Source organism: Pomacea canaliculata, linkage group LG1 (genome assembly GCF_003073045.1).
Source record: "Pomacea canaliculata isolate SZHN2017 linkage group LG1, ASM307304v1, whole genome shotgun sequence".
Taxonomy (NCBI): Eukaryota; Metazoa; Mollusca; class Gastropoda; order Architaenioglossa; family Ampullariidae; genus Pomacea; species Pomacea canaliculata.
In genome coordinates, this window is record NC_037590.1 from 21126375 (window position 1) to 21149876 (window position 23502).

Sequence of the window (23502 nt, forward strand, 5' to 3'; positions counted from 1 at the left end):
TTCACTCTGACCCTGTCCTGACCCTAAGTGTGACTAACGGGTGTCTGCTTTCACATCATCCATAAGAGAGTGAGTGTGCGCTACATAAAGTCTGGGTCTTCATCAGTAGTAGTGGCGACATGCCTGTGAGTAGGAGAATAGACCGTTGGAATTTTTTTTTATGTGTTTTTCTTATTAACCTTACATTCACTATGTCCTTCATTTCTGTTACAATTACATAATGGGATGTCTGCTATTTATTCCTGACGTAGAATGCAAAAGGATAAATGTAGGTTATTTTAGTTTATTTGAGATAGAGGATGTTATTAGTCTTATGCTAGCTATTGGCTTACTGATGTTACAGTCGTCAGATGATGTAGAGCCGGTGGTGAGGGTGGTGAAGCTGGTGTTACATGCGGTGCACCTGAGGAATCGGTCTTCTAACGAGTTGGATCGGTAAAATCCTCTCGGACAATGTTGACAGGTGTTGTTACCAATGTCCTCGGACCCCGCTGAACACTCAACTGTAATAACAGGATAACACAATAAAGCATGAATTAAAACTCCATTTGCCATCCTTCGAAATTTTAAGTAATGTACGTGCGTGAGCTATTATAAAAAAATAAATCAGAGGAGACTGACAACTGATCTGTTTTGGAGACAGGACTTTTGATAGCGTTGTGAACAGAAAATACAAATAGGTATAACCGGAAAGTTTCTAAGCTTATCTGACGTGGACATGCTTGAATGCAAAAAGCCTATGAGGTAATTATTTATTTTAGCTTCATATGCTAAGTTTCATAAAATACATAAAGCAACCATGCGTGTCTGTTTATTGCGGGTAATATTTCTCATGTTGACTGAGATAATAATTTTTAAAGAAGGAAATTTCATGATATCTTCTTGAGGAGAGAAAAATCTTCACTGACATTTGAACCACATAGATCAAACCTTGGCCGTCTTTTGACTTTCATAAAAAATGTTCTCATGTATGCTGTAATATTTACCAGATATATATATAGAGAGAGAGAGATTAATATATAACATTTCTGAAAGCGAGAAAGGAAGAGATATGGCCACAGCAATCCGTTATCTCATATCATATCTCATACACAGTGGTATTTATTGAATATAATAAATATATAAATATATACATCTGCAGTGGTATTCAATAGATATTCTAGTCCCATGCCCACGATTGCATTTATCAGACACAGAGTCACACTCACCGCGGCATTCACCAAAGAAGACCGTTCCTTCCCTTTCAGTAAAGGTGTCTGGTGGACAAGGGAAGCAAGCCACTTTCCCTTTGTCTGGCTGGTAAAAGTTCATGGGACAAGGTTGGCATGTGCCAGAAGTTAAAATATAATAATGACCTTCAGAACACTCTTCTGAAATTAAGAAAACACACATAGTCGGTATAAATAAATTTTGCTAAAAACATTATTTCGAATAGGCGTTATTGGTTTATCTGATTTATACAAAAATAAACCGACAGCTCTATTTTTGACAGATTTAAATTACACTTTGACTTTTGTTCCTCCATAAAAACTGACCAACGCAGGATGTGGAGCCAACTCGAAGAGTTGTCTGATTCTGAGGACATTGTGTGCAATTATTCAACCCATTCGAGTCGGTGTAGAAGCCTATAGCACATTGTTCACAGCTCTTTGTTGCCAAGTTCAGAAAACTGCCACTCACACACTGAACTGAAAATTAAAAATAATAAATAAAATCAATGTGTGATCACCGTAACAATAAAGCATTAATCCAGAAATTAGAGATAAATGTCAAACTCTCGAACAAGCGCTGAAACAGTTATAACTGGCGACTAAACAAATAAATTTTAAACACTTAAGTGAAACAGTCTATCTGAGGAAAAAGAGGTGTTGTCGCATATGATTGCAGCTGTATATGATGTCAGAGATAATTATGTACACTTAGCTAAGTAAAATCGTATACTCTTTCCTAGAAGTGTGTGTGTCCAAGACAAGGCTGTGCAACTAATTTCAGGGGCATTTAGAGAACTGCCTACATGACTGTTCAGGAATAAGAGTTTAGTTCATATCAAAACCTGAAACATACCTAAAGACAAAAAATCAAAACAATAAAAGCCGAAACAGAGCCAAAAAGATAAATAACGAGTACTTTCTCAGTCGTTGTCCAATAGCAGATGCTTACCACACATATCTTCAAACTCCCCGAAACCATATATATCATTACATTGCGAGTTTAGGGTAACATTCACTTGATCTTTTATCAAACTTGCATTCCCTACGTCCTGTGGAAAGAAGAAACAATTTTTAAAATGACATTTGCTTCGTTAGCAAAATCTTTATAACATGAACCGATGCTACTTTGCCTGCGAGTAATTTTTGCTTACAAACATTTATCTTTTATCATCCCGCTCGGAAATAGCTCATATTTTATCAACTAGGGTAAAAAAATACAGATCTGACAAACTAAAATATAAAACTACCTTTTGAAAACTTTAATGAGATTTTTTAATATATATTTTAAGGAAAATGTTTTAAAAATAAGAGTCTTACACTGATATCAAAAGCGTTGTCTTCTATTGCAGCTGTTCTGATGAGAGTGACAGCAAAGGAGGCTCTATCTTTACTGGATGCCGGTGAAACAGAAAAAGAAGAGTCAGGTGTTACAATACTAGTACTTGATTTTGACAATAATTATAGTTTATGTCAAATGGGAGCAACTCTTTTTGGTAAATAGTTCTTCTAGCACAGGGGTGGGCACACTACGGCCCTCGGACGTCTTTGGACCGGCCAGTCTGCCAAAATGTGAAGTGCACTTGTTTGCATTTTTTTCAGCATAGTCTTTGATCGAAATTTAATTCCTCGAGTACAACAGCGTTAGAAATTGGCACTCCGTAACATTCTAACACAGATAAAGCAAAAGATAACAAATAACAACTATATTCATCCTCTTATCTTCCTCGTACGTTAAACTTTCTGGTCGACGCAACGACCATTCGACTAATTAGAAACGCTATTCTAACAAACTGATATTACAAAAGTGTTATCAACAATAGTTGTAGCGAAATATTTTAACTTATTCATATCATAATACTATTTTCCCATATTTATGTAATAAAGTATTTTAATACCTCGATATAATAAAATATTGTAGCAAGCTGAGCTCACACAAATGCTATTAAACACCAATGGAATCAAACACACCAGTAAGAAAAATATTCTAACGAACCGATATCGCAAAAACGTAACATACTGATGACTCATAAAACGGTTCAAAATAGTGTTAGAAAAGGAAAGGATACATTTTTCCATCATTTTCCACAATCAGGAAGGAAAACAATATTGACAAGAGCTTACGATAGAAAGAGCTCTATTTTCCCCACTATGTAGTAGTCTTCGAAGCAATTTTCTGTATAAATATTCCATATGCCACAGAAGCCGTCGTCACGACACAGTAGCCGACGAGAAGGCCAGCTCATTGATTTGTTTGCGAGAATCATCATCAGAGAACTCTCCATGCCGGCACAGGGGACGTCCAGTTGATATAGCAGGGTAACGGTCAACAAAGCAAAAGAAGTGTCAACCTTGGCTGCATAAATAGAAAAATGCAGGTAGAGCAGTGGTTAAAAGTAACAGAAAAAGACAAATGTGCCATGTACCAATGGGAGCTACTTCATAAAAATAGTTACACCCAATTATGTCCTATTTTTATGTCACAGTTGTTTTTATACATTTCGTTAAATTTATATAATTCGTATAATGACTCCGATGATCGTGAACGCGTTTGGTTTCAGCAAGCTTTGGTTCTTTATGAAACAAAGGTTGTGATGCTCACGACTACAAGGTTGTGCTGGAGGTAGAGTGTACTGATCATCAAAGTTGTAGGAGCCCAGCTTGCCGCACACGACGATCTTGGGCGTGAAGGACGTGATGCTGTTGACATCCAGGCACGTCACTTCCCATGAATATGGTTCACCACAAGGGATCATAACGGAATCGCCATATTTAGCCTCGACATCCAAGCAAACATGATCTTCACCTGCACAGGGTTTGTTCGAGGTTAAAAGCGAATATGATAGTAAGATGACCTACGCTGACGCCGTTAATATAAGAATTCTAATCTTGACACATTCTAGTTCGCACTCATGTCAGTGACAACAATTTGAATGAACGCTTTCTGAAGAATTAATAAAAACATAAATAAAAGAGGAAAGGCAAATTGCATCTTAATATAAAAATTTTCGTAAAACGTGTTTTAAAATGTTAACCAGTAAGGATTTTTCAGCACTACAGCCGTAACGACTGAAGGCACGTCTGCTGCTAATTTCTATCATCGACACCATCAATCCTTTTAACGCCCATCATACAGAGAGTAGTACAGCACGTCACGTAGCTAGTTGGCGATAGAAATCTGCATCACGTCAACTCACGTTGCACGTAGACGTTAAAGCGACACATGGCGACGTTGCCCGCCGTGTCTCTGGATGCGTACACCACGCGGTAGGCGCCGAAGGTCAACAGCGTTCCTGCAGGTCATCAAGAAAGTTGCAGACTGTATCGTATTTAGACACAAAAAGATATTTTCCATGTGTCCTCATCATCCCGTATACACTCACACGCTAGTGTACTACGTGAACCCAACCTTCCTATATACACTCAAAAGCTACCGTAGCCCATGGCCTCCATCTCTCCACATCTATTCACAAGGTGTTGACCCAAGATAGCCACTCCCCAATATCCATATGAAATATCATTACAAATGGAATAGCGTAAAAGTATCACTTTCTGTTTACAGTAGATCGCCGTACTTCTAAGCAAAGTTTGATATCTGAAGAAATGAGCGACAATTACTCTGTTATTATTACCAGAAGTTTCTAATGTCATAAAGCAGTTCTCGTAATATCATTTCAAAATCTGTCCAAACTGCAATAACACATAGGCAAATCCCCAACAACTTGTCGGCTACAGATGTGTAGAAGATAGTTGCTTTCTGCATGAGGAGTGATCATGTAATCAGTGAAATTTTCTACTGAATTCTATCGGTCATTTATCTGGTGTTTCAACCATAGTTTCGAAATTGTATTACATTTTGCAATTAAAATAGCTCAGTTGCCTCTATTCTGATTTTAAATTTAGAAGAGTTCTCTTAATAATTTTTACTTCCAGAATTGACTTCTGGTATTATAAAGATCAAAACCTTTCATACTCACCATTCATATTCGTAATCGCTGGTTCACCATCAGGGAAGACCATGAGAGGGCTCACGTAGTCAAATAACTCTATTTGACGGTAGGTGGGAATTCTGAGCTCTGACGTGGAGCAATTTACAAATGGCGACGTTTTGTCTGAAGACAAGGACGAGACACTAATTACAGGATTTTATGTGCCACACATAAATAAACGTCGGACTGCAGCAGAAGTAGAAACCTAGTTCTCTTCGTGAGAGCAAATAGAAAACGGTATCATCAAAATCAGCTTAACTTCGTTAGCTGCATTATTTACAAGAAGTGTTTTAAAACCCAGCACTAAATTGATAGATGAAAGCTAATTCCGTAATTTTTAGTGACAAAAATTACTGGAATCAGATTGATAGCTCCAAGAAGCAAACGTTAACTATGAGGATTTCAAGCTTTTTTACAAGTTTTATTCTGTTTTAAAAAGAATTCGTTTTCTTAACTTAAAGTGTGGGCTTCACAGTCTTCTGGGCTCCGGTGCATAGGCGGTCTTAACTTTTCGTCTTGCTTAACTCGCTTTTCGTCTTGGCTAAGTTCGCGGTCTCAAGCCTGTTGCATGAGCGATCTCAGCCCCTTGCTTAGCTGAGAAACGGGTCAGGTCAGCGATGCGGTCAAGGTCAGCGATATAAATAAATTCGTCCAGGGAGCGGCCTTGCCAACCGTATATTCCACCAATGAAAACTGCGCTACAGCGATGGTGCCGAGCCGCGAAATTCGTCTGCATACCATGGCTGAAACGAAGTAGGGATGTGCGACAGCGAAATATTAGTCTTAATCGAGGAGGTTACCAGGGAGAAGAAGAGGCTTTACCAGAAAAAGAAAAAGATGAAATAAGAAAGAAATGAGCGGATTTAAGATCTTCTATAATTTCATTTCGATATCGTCAGAAACATCCACCAACGGACAGGGGGGGCCACCAGAAACACCCGTGATGAATGGAGAATGTGATAAATATTTTGGTAGATGATTTCAGAGAACTGATGGAAGGCACAAACATCGAAGGTTAGTAATTTTGTTTACCTGTGTACATTTTTTTTTACGTCTGTGTCATCCGCAGAAAAAGATCTAGATACCGAGAGAATGCAAATGCAAAGCCTATAGTCAGCACACAACAGCCAGTTTGAAAATAAGTATTTCCATCCGAAATACATTTATTTAAAATAACTAGATACATTTCTGATTTAGTTTTTGTTACAGGTGGTGAATCATTTACGCTGGTTCCTCCAGAAGTCTTTCATGATAGGGGAGAGTAATAAAATAATATTGACATATATAGGAGGTGCAATATAGAACACTCCAGTTCAATCTTCTAATTCAACAATGGAAATGCTTTTGTTAGAAGTATATGCAGATTTATTATTTTCATGCATAACAAACAACAATGAATTGAACATTTCAGATGATGATGTTTTCAAATGGGAAATTTTAAAAATGTACTTTATATCACAGATATTCCTGATGGTATTTTTGAACAAAACATGAAATATTAAGGAAAAGCCACCAAGGTTTTTGTACTTTAGAGAGGGCAGCTACATATAATTTTCCACAGCTGGCTTAAAATTATAAATTGTTTAATTCAAGTGCCAAACACAGACTATGACATAATTTGGGAGATGTACACAGCAGGTTTGTCTTTACATCCACAGTCAGTTTGGACATTTAACAAGTTTTAACTACAAGTCTAATACATGTTACAGTACCAGTGTTCTACAGTTTAGATTCCAGTAGACACTGATCAGCTTCTGAATGACATGGATTTGCAGTGTCTACATTCTTAAACAGTTGCAAATAAGATGTTATGAAGTTCTGAAATGGCTATACCTGGGTCCAATGAAAAGTGCTAAATATTAACTCTAAAGAGAGAAACATGTCCTTCACAATCCTACTAGCAGCATGTAGTAAATATCAACATTACTGCTTTTTACTAGTTACTTGCATCACAAAGAATAACAAGCAACACAATAATCTATTTATATAGAAACCTTACACAGAAGAGTAATTCAAGCAATACCTTTACATAACCTAATGCGATGGTAAGTACTCAGTGCTCCCAAGTAGAAGTGTCATGAATTAATTGTTCTAAGAAACATTTCTTTCGTGCAGCATCAAGACCACACAGAGAGCCACACAGCAATATTCAAAGCCATCAAAGCGGCTTAGGCCTAGACAGCTGCACATTTCTGAAAAAATCTTTTTGACTGTCAGATAAAACACACAAGGTGATGTACCAAGCAGCCAGAATTCCATCCGTCAACTGGGTCACCCGAAGAAAGCAAAATACCTGATGATACAAAAGAATGCACAACAAAGATAAGAGAACGAAAAACTTTGTAGCTCCTGGACAGTGAACTTGAATCTTGTTTAAAAAGAATTGCAATTCATGGAATCAGCGGGTAGCCACTGTCTCCCATATTCATCCCATGACAATGCCGTCAGCCACTACAACTTGCATTGTGCTTGTAGCATAAAATTGTAATGCCACCATCACCTGCAAAAGACATAGGAAATATTATTGACCTCAATGATTTATATATTTTAGTATTCACATCTAAACAAAACTGTCCATTTTTAGTTAAAAAGGACGATGTGAACATTAACCTATTATGATTATCTATCTCTTGAGCCACATGTTTACAACTTGAGACTTACTGCCTGTCAAATTGATAAACATGTATTAAATCAAACTATATAAGAGATTCTGGGTGCTCTGCTACTTTATTCTGTGTTGTTTTACTTAAATACAATGCCATCAATTTTTTAATAATGTTTACATACTCTAAAACAACACTTGGAGCACAGTGGATGGGCCAGAATTGTGTGTCTGCTCATATGACCCAAGTATAGCAAACTGAATTTTTTTGGATTATTGCTGTCACCAGAGTGAAAGTAGAAAATTTTCATTACTTTTATTGCAAAATTCAAGTTTTTTCCTTTCCAAATATATATAAGTTTTGTGGTCTCGTGTTTACCTGAGAGCAGCAATAATAACAACAAACATCACCCACTGTCAACACCGTTTTAAGTTATACGCCATTGTTTTATTGTGTAACTATATTTTGATGTCATGCTAACATTATTAAATATTTTTAACGTAATGCTGTCAATTACACTTATTAATTATATATTTATATAGTGGCGGTGACTATAGTCTTACCTGCAACAAAGGCGGAGTAGAGCCTTTTCGTTGAAAATGATGGTCGAAATCATTTTCCACTGTTATGTTCGCTCGACGAAATCGAAAACGATGAAACAAATCGACGTCATACATTTCAAATGGATTTGATGGATCGCTGAAGTAGTGAAAAATCTGTATCTGTCAATGGTATACGCAGGGCAACTCAGTAAACAACATGATCAAGCGCCACTGTTACTACGAAAGCCGCCGTGCGGTCATGCGTAAGCAGCGTGTCGCGGCTAAGCAAGGAGTTAAGCCAGGGGGGGACCAGTCTTAAATTTTAAGACTAAGACCGCTTGCTTAGCGAGTTGAGACCGCCCATGCACCGCGCTTAGCAGGCGTCTTAGGTTAAGACAGCGTGCTTGGCTTAACTGCGGTCTTAACTCGAGTTAAGACCGCCTATGCACCGGAGCCCTGATGTCTAGAAATAAAGCTCCCGGATCAGATGACCTTTCTGTCAAGCTGTATAAAGATTGAGGTTAGGCCGTAATTTATCGGCTGATTCACTATTCCAATCCAAGTGAAACAAAGCCTTAGTTTCTCAGTAGCTGAAATATCCTACCATAGTCCAATTACCAAAAAAAGGATAGCCGCCTGTCACGTGAAAATGATAGAAGCCATGAGCTAAGCGCGTCTTCACTTTAAAGAGACAACGGTTGCAAGTCTCGAGTGTCCACACCACACTATCCCACTTGTGGAAGATAATTTCTAGCGAGGATTGAACTCACCAGTAATCTTCAAACCATAAATAAGTTCTTGAATGTATGGTCATCATCTACTTTCAACGGACGAACATATCAAAATATAAATAGCCGGTTTGAAAGGGCATGAAATCATCAGTACCAAATGATGAATTACTCTTGTATTGTGTACAACTGTTTACAGTTAAGAATAGAGTGGGTCAATATCTCAAATATTTTAAAAGACGAGATAAAATAAATGATGACATGAAGAACACAGAAATACAATACTAAAAAGGTATTCTCAGCGTACTCTACTGTTAAAAATAAGACTGAGAAAAGAGGAAAGAAAACGAAAAGAAATAGATCTAAGGGAGGCAATAGTGACAGCGAAATGTTACGAAATAAAATTAAGCTATAGGTACCTGGTTCGTCCTCGCAATCGTTGTCATACTTGCCCCCATGACACATGGTTCTGTTTTGTTTCACGGAGCTAGGGTAAATAAATCTTACCCTGGAATTCAACTGGTACTCTGACCACAGATAACGCAAGTTAAAATTTAGAGAAGCATAAGGGTTGTTGTACAGTGTCATTACTTCCTCTCTGGTCAGAATGCCGTTCACCACTTTGAGTTGTGAGATGTAGCCAACAAAGTCCTCGCCCATGTAAAGATACAGACTGTTGACACAGTTTTCAACAAATTAAATATCAATAGATTTACATTTTTTGGCAAAATTATGTGGTAATACATGTTACAATGTTTACTGAAACTGAAATGGACAAATCAACACTAACACTTTTATACCCCGATATCCTTGGGGCGGAAGTGTCTGGCTTGGAATCGGGATGTCTTTCGCCATGGTATCATTGTTGATGTAGATGCTGTACGTTCCAGTCATATCCCATGTGACAGCAAAAAAGGTCCATTCGCCTCCCACTGGCAGAGGCTGTGGCCGTCCGTTGCTGTCGGTGATGTTTACTTCCACCACACCGCCAAAGTTGACGACGTATCTTGAGATGAGGATCACTTTGTCCATATTGTTATCACTGTAGATTATGTTAGCAATTTGATCTTATAAAGGTCCTTCGGATAGCAGAAAAATGATTTGGAATAAGAAATAATCTTAAAACATGAATGGCAGGAAGGCATAACTGAGATAATTTTGTTACTAACGATTCATGTTTGCTTGTATATTTGTGTTTGGGTGTTTGGTTGTAATCCCTAGGGCCTTGCAATCTGATACTTGTCAACAGCTGGTTTACAAAGCAAAAACTAGAAAAGATGTATCAGGTTCTAATGATGCTAACACAAGGAACAATTATCATAAAATTATCATTATGTTTTGTGATGATGTTTCACTGAAAGTATGTTAAGCTTTTGACACAAGTGTTGAATAGAAAATATTCCAAACTTGTTCATTTTCAGTCCCAGACAAACATGACTCTACATGTCAAATACGTTACATGTTTGCACGCTCAGTTATTTTATCTTTTTCTAAATTTTTGCTTTCTTTTTCTTGATTAGATATAATAGTGTAATTTTGTGTGTGTGAGTGGATATGTGTATGTGAGATAGAGACAGAAGGTGATATAACAAAGGACCGACCTCACAATCTGCACTGGGAAAGACTCGGTGTCACTGAGAAAAGCGATCCAGAAGGAGAGACTGATCGCGTCTACCTCGGCTAGGAACATCTGTGGTGGCTGGAGCTTCGTGTTGGAGCGTTTGGGGAAGTAGATGTCGAATTCGCTGGACATGCCTGTACCGCAGTCGTAATTATGCAGTATAGAACCCATCATGTATTTAACGGACATTTCGACTTACTGTCCATTCCTGCTATCTATACATCATGTTGTTAGTAACACACACACACACTTTGTTACTTTTGAAATCCGCAACTAAAGAATGATACCCATAATGCATCTAACTCACCGTTCGTCCTACTGACAAGTTAGCCAATCGCAAGCAGCTAAGCTAAACCGTTCATATCATGTCGTTCAAAATGCGCAATTGACCAAGGATCTGTACGTGTGGAAGGCTTTTAATCTCAATGTGCATTGTGAAACACGTGACACTGAAGATTATTAAATCTTATTTCAGGTTACGTTCACATATATTTCTCTGATTCTTTAAGGGATAACTTTTTTGTTTGGCATTTTTAGCTCAAACTAGTTAGCGGTACATGTATCTGAACTTACTTTTGCATGTTCCACCACCTGCTGGACGATATGTCCCGAGACACACACACAAAGAATAATTGAATGTGTAGTAAAGGCTACCTCCGTCGGGACATACCCATGACCAACAGGAATGGGAGTTGACGGCAGTGTCCAATGCACTAAAATTTCCTGAAACTAACGCAAATTGTGTTAAAATTGCTAGTTTCAATTTTCTAACACCGACACGATTGTATGACCTCAAATAAACTGATTCAATGGAAAGCTCCAGAATGTTCGAGTAATTCCACTAAACGCCCTTCTCATTTACCATCTAAATCATTGCACAAGAAACTGTACATTACCTTTAACAACTTCATCCGAACAAGCTCGGTCACTAAATATATGTAGCACGTACTAGTCGACACTCTTGCAGAGGGCACCTCTCGGTGCAACCTGAAATCAGGATAATCTACAGAAATTACCTGGTTGCCAAGTGGCTGTAAAACCAGCTCCTTGAACAGACAGATCTGGGATTATTTTGATAATGAGGAAGTTGTTGTCGCCATATACGGTTTGATTTGTCCGACTTCCGGTGAGCAAGGCCTTCTGGGTGCTGGTCTCTATCGTTGGACCTCCGCTCCAGACTTCTATGAAGTCAACGTCGCACTCGAGGTCCACAGTGTGAAACTGAAAGCAGAGAAAGAAAGTGTTACCTGAGGGCACAGACCAAGTCGCATGCCTCTACACTTATAGTCCAAAAAATTCTTGTGTTGCAGTTTAGCAGAAACATTCTTAAGATGCTCTTAACAGGCAAAAAAAAAAGTATACCGCTATGAAAATGCGAACATTGAACGAATTACAAATCACGTCTTACGTCTGTTTTGAATTGTCAATGATTGAACCCATGACTCACATAGAAATAATGATTGGACGATTTTAAAGTCATCAAGACAGAAAACAGATTAAACACCTAAATCATCATCGGTCCATAAGTCTTACTGTTACGGAGAGAGTTTGTCCAACGACTCCTTCAATGACCCACGTGCACGGCCTGTTGGCTTCATACGTCACGTTCAGACTTCCGCTTGGTTTCTGTATGTAGCTGGTGCATGAGGCCGCTGCATATTGCAAATAATATCAAAGAAATAAATTGCTCAGCCGGTAGTCTATGTGTTCTTTTATGCAGCCAAAAGACGGAAGCAAGCAGCTGCACATATTATAACACTCGTACACAAGAAAACATACTTGCACTGAAACAAAATCTACATGTAAGGGGGTGTATGGATACCAAAGCACAGACCTAGGCTTGCATGATATTATATGTTTCTTAGAATATTCCTTTAAACTTAATTCTTAACAGATAGAAGAACATTTTGTGTTGACCAACCACATGACTGGTAACAATTTAAATACCTGAGGAAGGGAGGTCACTCACCACAATCTGCTTCATCCGACTGATCGGGACAGTCATACAGTCCGTCACACTTCCAGGCGTTGTTCAGACACTGAGACCCGTCCATGCAGCGAAATGTTCCTGGAAAACATACTTTTGCTTTATCATACTGGGCCTGGCATTTCAAGAGATATACCGGCTGCACATAAATGCAGTTACACGAAAAGATATGTTCATTCATTCTGACAAATGAAATAAAGAAAGAAGGGGCCACCTTCTAGGCATGCGTGAAACCTGCAGACAAAAGGCAGCATTGTGTCCGGATCGGTCGTACTCCATCGTCCATTGACTGACGACGACGACACGTAAGACAAGGTAATATTTGAAGGCTGTTGTATGTCCCACTGTCCTTCACACATGCTTTGTTCGTCTGAAAGTGTCAGTGAAGCAGCTGTGTAAATCGCAGAAAACTTTAGCCGGATATGGGGCACAAGCAGTAAGGTAAATAAAAAAGAACACTTGATAAAAGTTACTTCAATATGAAGGTTTTACTCAAATTGGATTATTACTTATTATCGAAAATGTATCAGTCACCCAGCCCAAACTTGACGGCTTAAAAATACTAGTACACGAAAACAAGAAGACCATATAATTCATCAAATGCATATCATCGAATGGAAGAGTATGGATGCTAATAATATATTCCGTCTATAGATATTTATGATCTTATTAGTCCCTTTTCTTGTACTTAGGGACGCTTAGTTTGATTTGTTTCTTTTCTAGTCATCGATAAATATCGTGGTTGCCATAATAAGGTCTGTGACTCACTAAGTTTTATGTTTCCGATCCAGAAATGAGAAAAAGATAAGGTTTCCTGTCGAAATAGTTGACTGACCATTAGCGACTCATTCTCATCATCCAGAATCACAAGAGTGGTTCCATACCTGAGAAAGAGGCAAAAGTAATGACGAAAATTCTTTCATCTCTGAAGTAGTCAAATATTCAAAGACAGTTATCTCAGTACTCACTATTTTCTTATTTTTGATTCTCAGAAGAGGTTTTTTGCAAGTATTTAAAATAGTTATTAGAAATACAGTGGAATCTTACTTTACTAAAATAATATTAAAATAATTAACAACTAATTAATAAAATTGACAACATTAGATAGAACTAGTTTCACTGACAAAAATTTAAAAATCGCATATTTGGTAGGTGTATTTATGCTTCACACATTGTATGTACACTGAATTATCCTTCTCAATCACAGCTCGTTGTTTTAATTTTCTGTAAATTGTCTGTAAATATTCTGCTTTAACATAATTTTTTTTATAAATTTACTACTTCTATATTTATTCAACAGTCAAGAGATTTAGAGTATTGTATTTCTGTCGCTAAATACATAAAAATGAGCACTACATGAAATGACTTTTTTAGACAACTAACTGCCGGCACTGCACTGGGGGTTACTGCAGTGTTTCTACAGTATGGGGATATAAACACTGTGGTGCTGCCTCGTCTTTCTTTAAATAAAAATATGTCCTTGTGCAAAATACGTGAAACGTCGTAGGCTATTATCTTTCCGTCGGCGAATGGAGTTTTCCAGAAAATTTTGACTATGATCTACTTTTTCATAGTGTACGAGTAAACGTCCCCAGGTTGTTTTATTTACCAGATTTCATCATATAACGCCCAGAGATTACTTAATAACATACATTTAACGGACAATATTTGGAATGTGGAACTCATACTTTGAGCACGTGTCCTGAGCAGACGTGAATGTTGCTGGCGTCGTCGCTATGAGGAAGCAATCCGGCGCCTTTATCCTCCAGCCTGCAATTATCAATTCTAGTCTGGTGAGAGCGATGCTTAACTTGCCAGGTAAACAACTAATAAAACCTTAAAGTACACAAAAATTGCTTCAGGCGAAAGGTGATCTAGCAACTAGCGTCTTTTTTCACATCATTATTTCCAAATATTTTGCTGAATACTGATATGTACAAACGTATGATCAAAACAATGCTAAGAAACAGACCCTACCCGATCGATCGGAGTGATAACACATTGTGGTAGGTACAGATAATATGAATAATATGTTCTGTATGTTTCAGCGCCTTTAACACAGTGATTTATTTATTATGTAATTTCAAAGTTGACGATTTTCCCCTATAGTCCTCAAGTCCCAGGTGCTACTTCAGCACAGGTGTGGCCCACCCTGTCTGGCTAAGCATACTTACAACGGTCAGAAGGTGAAGCAGCATCGAGTTATCGGACGATCTCCATCTATCGTGCTCTAGGGGAGAAGACGAGTTTTATCTAGCCTTAAGTATTAAACCTTACATGTTTGAACCTGACGATAGTGAAGGTTCCAAACCCCAAACACAGTATGCTCAGGTAGCAAATGACGAAAAATGAATTCATCCTATTATGATACTACATCGTAAGCATCGTTGATGTTCGTCAAACGTTTTAAAGCTTCTAGTGACCATTACAGTTACCGTGTTTTTCGGTTTACTTTCATATTGTCACGTTGGTACACCATTCACAAAATTGCCTGCAGTCAACACCAATCAGAGAGAGAGAGAATGAGCGACAGTTGGGATTATTCGGACGCTGACAGTCTGAATTTCTCGTGGTTCTGAAAAACTGCGACTTTAGCACAAGAAATACAGACTTTCAACGTCCGAATAACATAATATACCAATGTTGTGAATACCCCTTACAGAAGATTTGCACAGATGTTAAATTTTATATTCGAATATATATATATATTTAGATATCTCACAAAAATTATAGACAGTTTATGTTGAAATAGGTTTCAAATAACAATGTAATCAATCTGATAAGGTATCTGACAAAGTGGTTACTAAAACACCAAGAAAAAGGTCATGAAGTAATTGAGTGAACGATTAATAAATAAGAGGAATAGCTTTGTACTTACCATCAGGACATACAAAGGTAAGATTACCCATTGTTTCCGAGGCCGACTGCACCCGCATAATGATCTGAAAATCAGCAAGGGAAAGGAAACACCTTATGACAGATAGATTTTTAAAATTCTCCACCTTGTCTGCACACAAAAGCATAAGCAGTATAACTGTAGCATTGGTGTGGGAAAGCTGTGTGCTGTATGAGTTCGGAAATTTGATTCCTTTAGCAGTTGAAATTTGTAAACTGGGGCGTCAAGATAGGAATTTATAATCTGTCCAAAGGCCAGGAGATCAACCCTCTGCTACCTGACACTATTAGATGAATTGCAAGAAGTTGCGAAAAAAAATAAATAAATAAATGGCAGTGTGCCTGCCCCACCATTACACATCACCCATTACACGCAAAGTAACAGCAGAAGAAAACACCCACAGCTGAGATGCAATGTGTAGCTAACGCTCAAAAACACTGCGCAACATCTTATTACTTTCCCAGTGACTTTACTTTGATACGACATAAAGCCTAACCTTCTTCGACAGGCATTTCTTTCTTAGTTTTTAGAGTACGTTTAATCACACTCCATCAGGGCAAGTAATGTCCGTCCTTTCTGAGAACAAATGAACTTTGCGAGTGTTAAGCTACGGACGTGTACGTGTATAGATGGACTGCTGTCTGTCTGCGAAGACCAACGTTTAGCCTCGAGCAAACTTCTCCGCTGTTAGTCTCGGCGAGCCTAAATAATGTGACTAAACTGGAAGCTTTGTACACACCTGCCTCGTTTTAGCAGTTAACTGGAAAAAAAAATGTCTACCAGCAGTCAAGTAATAGAAGTTCGTGGTTAAACTATGACAAATTCATCATTCATCCTACATTCGGTGGAAGGTCACCACTATCGTTTTTACCTGATATACACACTTATAGATGCATATGTCATTATTTGTCATGCATTACTTTTTCATACAAGCATCAATGCATGTGCGCATCAAGCACACATACTCGCACACACGCACAGAAAGAAGAAGAGAGGGCTTTTGTTACCAAAACTGAGCTCAATGAAAGTGTAACCCAAAGTGTGTACAGAGAAGAAGCCAAAACCTTGTTTTAAATATACTCAAAATTACACGGCTTACTGTCATCAAGAACGCAGCTGTGAGAGGAACTGCCATTGTTCCTGTTCTTCTTGTCTGAATCCGTGCGCCCATCATCCTGAGCTCCTTTATTCACCTGCTTCAAGATCAGCTCCACACAGACATTCCGATCTCGTCGCCTTGCGTTCACTTCAAGTCTTCTTCCTGGTAGCCAAGTTCTCAGTTTCGACCCACTGCACTTTACACACAGGTTTTTTTTTTCAAGGTTTAAAGCTGAAGAATCAAATAGAATAATGGGAGGTTAGAGGCCTTTGCCGTGTGTCTCTCGTTTCCCACAAAAAGTAGGACTCTGATAAAAAGAGCCACTGAAGCGAAGACAGGATCAAATGCAAAATGGAGTAGCTGTACGTGACCGGAATGGGCCTGTCGTCGGAGTTGTGACAATTAAATAACACACTAACCTACATGTATACTCTGTACTGACAAGAGAGTGTGCACAACTCGACAAGCAAGTTGCTACATATTACATTGAGGCCTTGTAGAAACCGCGCGAAATAGCCAGGTATATGTCATCTATTAAACATGTATATGTGTACTAAATATATTTGTACTGAACACACTTATTTGAAAACTATTTCTGATCTTCAAAAACATGTTGGACAACGCCAGGCTTGAAGATGTCGTTAACTCGTCTGTACGGCACGGGATCACATGGCCAGTAAACTTAAGGTTTTTTTTAATCTTTTTGAAGATAAGACTATTCTATTCTTTTTATAATTGTGAAGGGGTTTAAGCAATTTGTATTTAAATTTCATGGCTAGATATTATCTTCCCACACCCTCCTCAGATCATTGGTCTTTTACTTTATCACCTATTTACTGAGGATGTAGCACTGTATCTTTTTTGCTGGCTTACAGCAGCCCTTTAGTATATAGTCTTCAGAAGGGGGAAAATGAAAGTTTTTTTTAAAGAATTTTAATCAGCTTGCACAATGTTACTTATTACAAAGAAATAGTAAACGTTCCTTTAGGATGAAGTCCATTGTATGTCCCGGGCGGCGAAACAGTGACGAAAATGACCATTTGCATAACAAAATATTCACTTTTATCGTGATTCTCTCCCCTGCATCGGTAAGCCGCAAAATCGACAAACTTCTGCAGCAGCCTGGTTTCCAGACACTCAAAAAACTAAGACTGCATTCACCACATGATTTTCTGCTTAAATATTAAAGATCAAATATTAAAAATTAAGATTATTTTGTAATTTTCCTTTTCTGAGTGAAACAACCTTTTTTTAAAAAAAAATTAACTAAAGGGAGGTAATGTGTTATTACTCTTACAAATTTATGTTTGTCTCCCTTGTCATTTTAAGGCATCGCTGGTGACCAAGGGACAGCCGTGTCTTGCCTGCGGCTTTTTTTTTTTTTTTTTTTTTCTCTCTTTTTGTTTACACTGACTTCTGTCATCAAAAGCACTTTGTCTTTTAAATGCTTAAATGTTTTGTCGTAGTCACTATACTGTAATGGGTGAAGTGAATGGTTGTCAATGTGAACACTGCAGATTCATTTTATTTTTCAATGAATGTTTTGTCCTTTTTTGTGCTCGGGTTTGTTTGGGTTTTTTTGTTTGTTTGTTTGTTTGTTTTGTTTGTTTGTTTGTTTGTTTGTTTGTTGTTGTTTCTTGTTTTGTTTTGATTTAGTTTTGTTTTATTTTGTAAAAGAAGTCTGTCGCCCAGTCAGTGCTAAAATAAGAAATTCAAGTTCGACTTCGATGCGCATTGCATAATTATGCATTCCTGTTTGAAAAGTGACAAGGAAAATCAAACAAGAAAGCAAACAAAATACTTGGTTTCGAATTACATCACGTTGTTTTTCGATATAATCCATCAACCGATGAGACAGAAACAAACAGTAATTCCCAACAGGATCCAGAAAACAACCAATCAGATTCATGTGAAAATCCTGCATTGTGTGCCTGTTACAAGATTGCGATGGTTACTCTAAGTTGCATTACACAGTTACACAGTTACCAGCAGCAGTCAGGCACTTATCGCCGAGGGGTAGGAATTGGTGTTTTACACCGTGCCAGCAACTAAGGCTATATCACGGCAAGGCAGCCAGCCCTGAAAACAGATGTCACGTTCAGAGAAAGAACAGCGTGCCCGAGACGAGAGCTGAACCCAGGACAATCAACCTTCACTGTATTGGTGACAGGCGTTAACCGTTACCCCACCCGACCGCCCCCACTTATCGCCTACCTTAACCCGAACACAACACTAAAAAAAGAAAAAGAAAGGACAACCAGCTGACTCAGTGAGTCGTGTGAGGGACAAAGACAGTCAGTAATGGGTTTTGAGGAAGGGCGAGAGCCCGTGAGGGTTACGCCGGTTCAAAATTAATGTGGCAGTCTCTTGAAACGGCCATAACAGATATTAGTGGAGCATAAAATACATCGTCTCTTCCTCTGTCTTTCTGTAATGGCTCATTCTCTTCTAATCTTTGAGCCTATCGCCGTCGTAATGTGTTCCTCATGCTGGGCGCCACGCTTGGCACACAAACGTTCTCATCCGGGTTATTTGCTATACCTGGCGATCTATAAACATCTCCTGCAGCCAATGATAACAGAGTATAATAATAGCCCGGGTATAAATGGCAAGGAAGAGCTCTTACACCCTGAAAAGAATTATGGGGTAAGGTCATTCTTCGTCTCAAGTATGAAGCGGATTATCAGCGGTTCTCCGTCGATAGAGAAAGATAATGAGACCAATGTGGAGCTCTCGGAAGTTTACTGTCATTTCTGCGAAACTTTTAAACATTTCCTTTCTGGTTGTGGTCACTTAAGTTTACTGATCTGGGCCATTTACTTAGACTACCTGGCCGACTATAACAGTACACTTGATTTAATTACACGAAACATAGTAACTGTTATTTAGCCAATGGCAAAAGCCTGATGGACACAATAGACCAACACCCATTGTTCAAAACTAGAGCCACAATTCTTAGGTCTATAAGTAAAGGACAGAAACTATGAAGATGTTCTCTCGATTGCTTAAGCCTAGATTTTTGGGGTCCACCTATTTTGTATGGGCCCTGATTGCTGAGTGGTTTCAGCACACGTCCAAACCGAGAATCGAACCTGAGTAGCGCAGCAAATTTCTCCCAGTCCACCCAGCCGTCACAGATGGGTACCTGACTCCAGAGAGAGTTAGGAAAGGTAAGGCAATAAGGGAGAGAAGATGGGCGGCCCCCTCCCATAAATGATGTCCCATTGACCCACAAAGCTGGCCTCGACAGAAAAGTGTTGTCTCTAACACCTCACTCCCCAACAACCTAAATAAACAGCTCGGGTATGACCTTTGCTTTTTTTAAACCTGTGACTTAGGCTGTTTAGATTTTAACCATGAGGCCCCAGACAAATTATTTGGAGCACCAAAACAGTGTCACCAGGTGTAAGTGCGCTGTCATTTCAAATGTAATTTGAGTCGTTTTATGATTTTCTTTTCGGCAGGCAGCAGTGTGAGGAATGAGACCACCTCAAAGAGTCGTATACAGCCGAGATGGTCTCCAGGGAAGGTTCTGATGACCATTCAGGCTATTGTTAAATTATTTTCTTTGTTGGGTATTAAGCTTCGAAATATTCGTGTTGCATAAAGGGAATCAGATAAAATAGAAAATGAAAAAAATTATCTATTCTCTGCTGTATAAGTGAAGCAACTATTAGCAAAACGTCTTTAACGTGTCTGTACGTAGTTTTTAGAGTTAAAGTGCAGATTTCTCACATTTAGTTGAACCATCAGCGAATGGGATAAAATGCAAGTTTTTCTAAACAGATTGATAGACACAGTAGAATCTTCCGAGTGTTGACTTAAATTAATGTCTGGAGCGGAAAATGAGATATGAGGTGGTAAAAGGTTGACAAAGTTGGTGTTGTTTGAAAGTTTAAGATAAGTGTTAAAATCAGGAGTCAGAGGAAAGTCTTCTAAACGTCAAAATGTGTTGGCGGCAGCTAAACTCGGTGAGCCACTCTCCTTACCGTGCGCCGCTGATAATCAACTACCGTGGGAGGAGGTCAAGTCATTAACCGATCCGATACGCTGGCTGGTAACTCGATCACCTTTAAAGGCGAGAAGACAGTAATCCGATGTTTCGTGGAAAAAGCCTATATAGCCTTCTATCTAAGTAAAGAGGAAACTATCTTTGCCATGCGTTTAAAATCAGTTTGCTTGCACTGTACAAACTTCATGTCCTGGTCCACCTCCCTGCAAGGTACCTTGAAGGACAGTCTTGGACAACGTGTCCTGGCGGGTCACAAGTTATTTGACAAACTATGATAAGGTTTCTGTTTTGACCCCAGGACAGTAATACTCAGAAAAAAATCTATATAGTAAGAGCTCACACTTGATGCTCTTGTTTGGTTCAAACATGTTTACTCTTTACCACCTGAGAACCAGTTTTACTGTATAAAGAAAACAAAAGACTCAACAAAAGATAACAGCTTGTAAACAATGCTGCTGCTGCTGCCGAACAGGATATTTTGTAGTTAAATAGCTGGTATCGCATTACAACCTTTCGTGACGATTTTGTTTTCTTGTTTACCTCCCCAAACTTCAGTCGAAAATGAGATAAAAAGGGTCACGATGCTCTTCCTGCATGGCCACACGGTGACTATCATTGTCTTCGCGAAAAGTGATCTGTGAAACGGGTATAAAGATTGTCATGAGACACCTGCACCATTGCCCAGGGGAACAATGGGATGGTTTTTCTTCAAACCTGCACAGTTCGAATTCGCGCCAGCATTTTCTTCGTAAACTACGAGTGTGTCCCTTTGATGTACAGTACTTACTACACTGTACATGTAACAGTCCTCGCAGCAGTGACTGCTTTCGCCACATCGTCAGTGGGACATGGACTTGTAACCTCTCGAACGAGGCGTTGTTTGTCGAGATTTATACAAATAATAAAACAGAATATCTCCGAAATAAAAACGAGCAAAAACACTTGCCATAAAAATTTGTGTCAAAGAAGCCACTACAACATGTTTACCAGCTTCTCAGTCTCTCACCCGACACGTTTTTACTATTAATACTCATTGGTCACGCCCAGTATTCCCAGCGCTCGGAGGGATGAGTGTCATTATCCAAGAGTAGGCGAGAATACCTTGGGTGTTTCAGCCACCCTTTCCGTCAGTCGTGCCAGTTGAAATACCGGTGATGTCACCAGCTAGTTTTATTGTCTTCGACACTCCTGCTCATGAGTGACATCAATGAGTTGGCGACCCACACACATTTTTGTCGTCCTCCGAATACCTTGAACACATCTTACAAGAAACACAAGCATGGGTTGCTTCTATTCCCGGTGTTGCTTATGTTTGTGTTGAAATAAGTTCTGTTACACTATTATAATTTTAAAGTAAGCAGGTTAGTTGTTGTTCTTCGTCTGCACGCGTTCACAAACCAATGTGCTAATACACATGTACACATACACAAAGGGTCAACACGACTAGCACAGGGTAAGGCGCCCTATTGATGTATACAATTTGAAAAATAAAAGTTTATGCAAACTGGGAAAGAATTCAGGTTAAGCACGAGATGTATTTGTAGAGGCGTAGCCTTTAGGTCAAAGCCCCACCTGCCTGTTTATCTCGCAGTGCGGTGGAGTATTCACGGACGGATAAGTCCATACCTTATATAAAGAGTCCAGTAAAGAAAATGACAAACTAGGCTTAAATAATAAATACTGACTTTCAGATTCGTGTCCACTCCAAAGTTCGTGTTTTTTTTAAAAAATCGTGTACTAAGAATCGTGTCTAAAACACAACTCTCCTGAGGTACAACAAGACCGTTGTCGAGTGACATCATGGACACCATCCGGCACATAAGTTAATGATCAGTCTCCTGAGGTAATCGAAAAAGAAGGAAACCCTGGCATCTTTATTTAAAGATCGTGCTGTAAAGGTTCGAACCAGATCTCAGTGATGAATAGTTGAGCGAAGTGGCAAATAGTGGCGAGACAATTAGAATAAGAGTTTATGGGTATTTAAGAGTTGTTCTTAGAACAGACTTGACTTCCTTCTTTGATGTTAAGGTCGAAGAAAACTAGTTCAAGCCAAATGGAAGGAAAGAAGAAAAAAAAAGAATTAAATGAAAAAATGAAGTCAGCTGAAAAAGAAAACGATCAGGGCAGGGTTTTTATACCTTTGTTATCCCACACTCGACAACCTGCCCTCTGCAGACACAATGTACACTTCCTTCAGGATGAGTTAAGTAAACAGCTCGATGGTAGGTACAGGCAGGTCGTGTGCAAATAAGATTTCATGATAACCCCTCTCAAAAAATTCGAAGTATCGTCCGAGGTTGAGAATCAGGCAAAGTGTAGCCCAGTAATCTCTCAGTTGTTGGGAGTGAAGTATTAGCGACAGTATTTCTCTCGGCGCCGGCTTTGTTATAAGGGCGTAGTCCCTGTGTCATCCCCCGATGCTTTATGTCACCCACCCCTGTGTGGGGCCAGCTACCCATTCAGCACTTGGATCAAATGATGGAGGAAAAAAAACTCATGTCTACGCCTCTGATCTCGGCTATCAGTGCTCTAACCACTTGACTATCTATATTAAATAAAAACCTAGCTGACTCACAAATCCCAAATAAATTTTAAGCGTTGAAGAAGATCGTCATCTCCCATGGGTTTGTGCCACCTGACAGCCACGTGACCGACACAGTGCTGTGTGAACATGGCAGTCGTAACCACGACCGTCAGTGCCGTGAAGAACAGGCCAGCTCTCTGTAATTGCCATATCCAGTTTCTGAAATAAGCAGGTCTACTTTAGCACCTCTTGTGTATCCCAGGACGAGCTACTCAACGTAGTGATTTACAAAC

At 38.9% G+C, this 23502-nt stretch overlaps 1 protein-coding gene and 1 long non-coding RNA gene across 2 annotated transcripts; both read right to left on the bottom strand.

The window, feature by feature from the left end:
- Positions 1-338: 338 nt before the first annotated feature.
- LOC112563222 lies at positions 339-1674 on the bottom strand. The gene is made up of 3 exons (XR_003098988.1): positions 1536-1674; positions 1209-1370; positions 339-503 (listed from the first exon to the last, which is right to left on the bottom strand). It is a non-coding gene; the product is annotated as an uncharacterized LOC112563222 (long non-coding RNA).
- A 362-nt stretch (positions 1675-2036) lies between these two features.
- LOC112560539 lies at positions 2037-17283 on the bottom strand. The gene is made up of 16 exons (XM_025232460.1): positions 16674-17283; positions 15557-15620; positions 14367-14448; positions 13447-13562; positions 12893-13048; positions 12661-12759; positions 12225-12343; positions 11708-11912; positions 11265-11420; positions 10672-10825; positions 9861-10112; positions 9490-9743; positions 5186-5320; positions 4406-4501; positions 3811-4014; positions 2037-2053 (listed from the first exon to the last, which is right to left on the bottom strand). Exons 1-16 carry the CDS (start codon positions 16746-16748, stop codon positions 2037-2039), a joined length of 2184 nt encoding a protein of 727 aa, XP_025088245.1. The 5' UTR covers positions 16749-17283.
- Positions 17284-23502: the final 6219 nt, after the last annotated feature.

Bases quoted from the DNA above. Each gene is read 5' to 3' on its own strand.
- LOC112560539 (XM_025232460.1), bottom strand. From the start codon at position 16,748: ATGATGGGCGCACGGATTCAGACAAGAAGAACAGGAACAATGGCAGTT. The intron at 11,913-12,224 runs GTAAGACTTATG...CTCTGCTTTCAG, and splicing joins GACAAACTCTCTCCGTAACA to TTTCACACTGTGGACCTCGA. The intron at 4,502-5,185 runs GTGAGTATGAAA...GATGACCTGCAG, and splicing joins AGCGATTACGAATATGAATG to GAACGCTGTTGACCTTCGGC.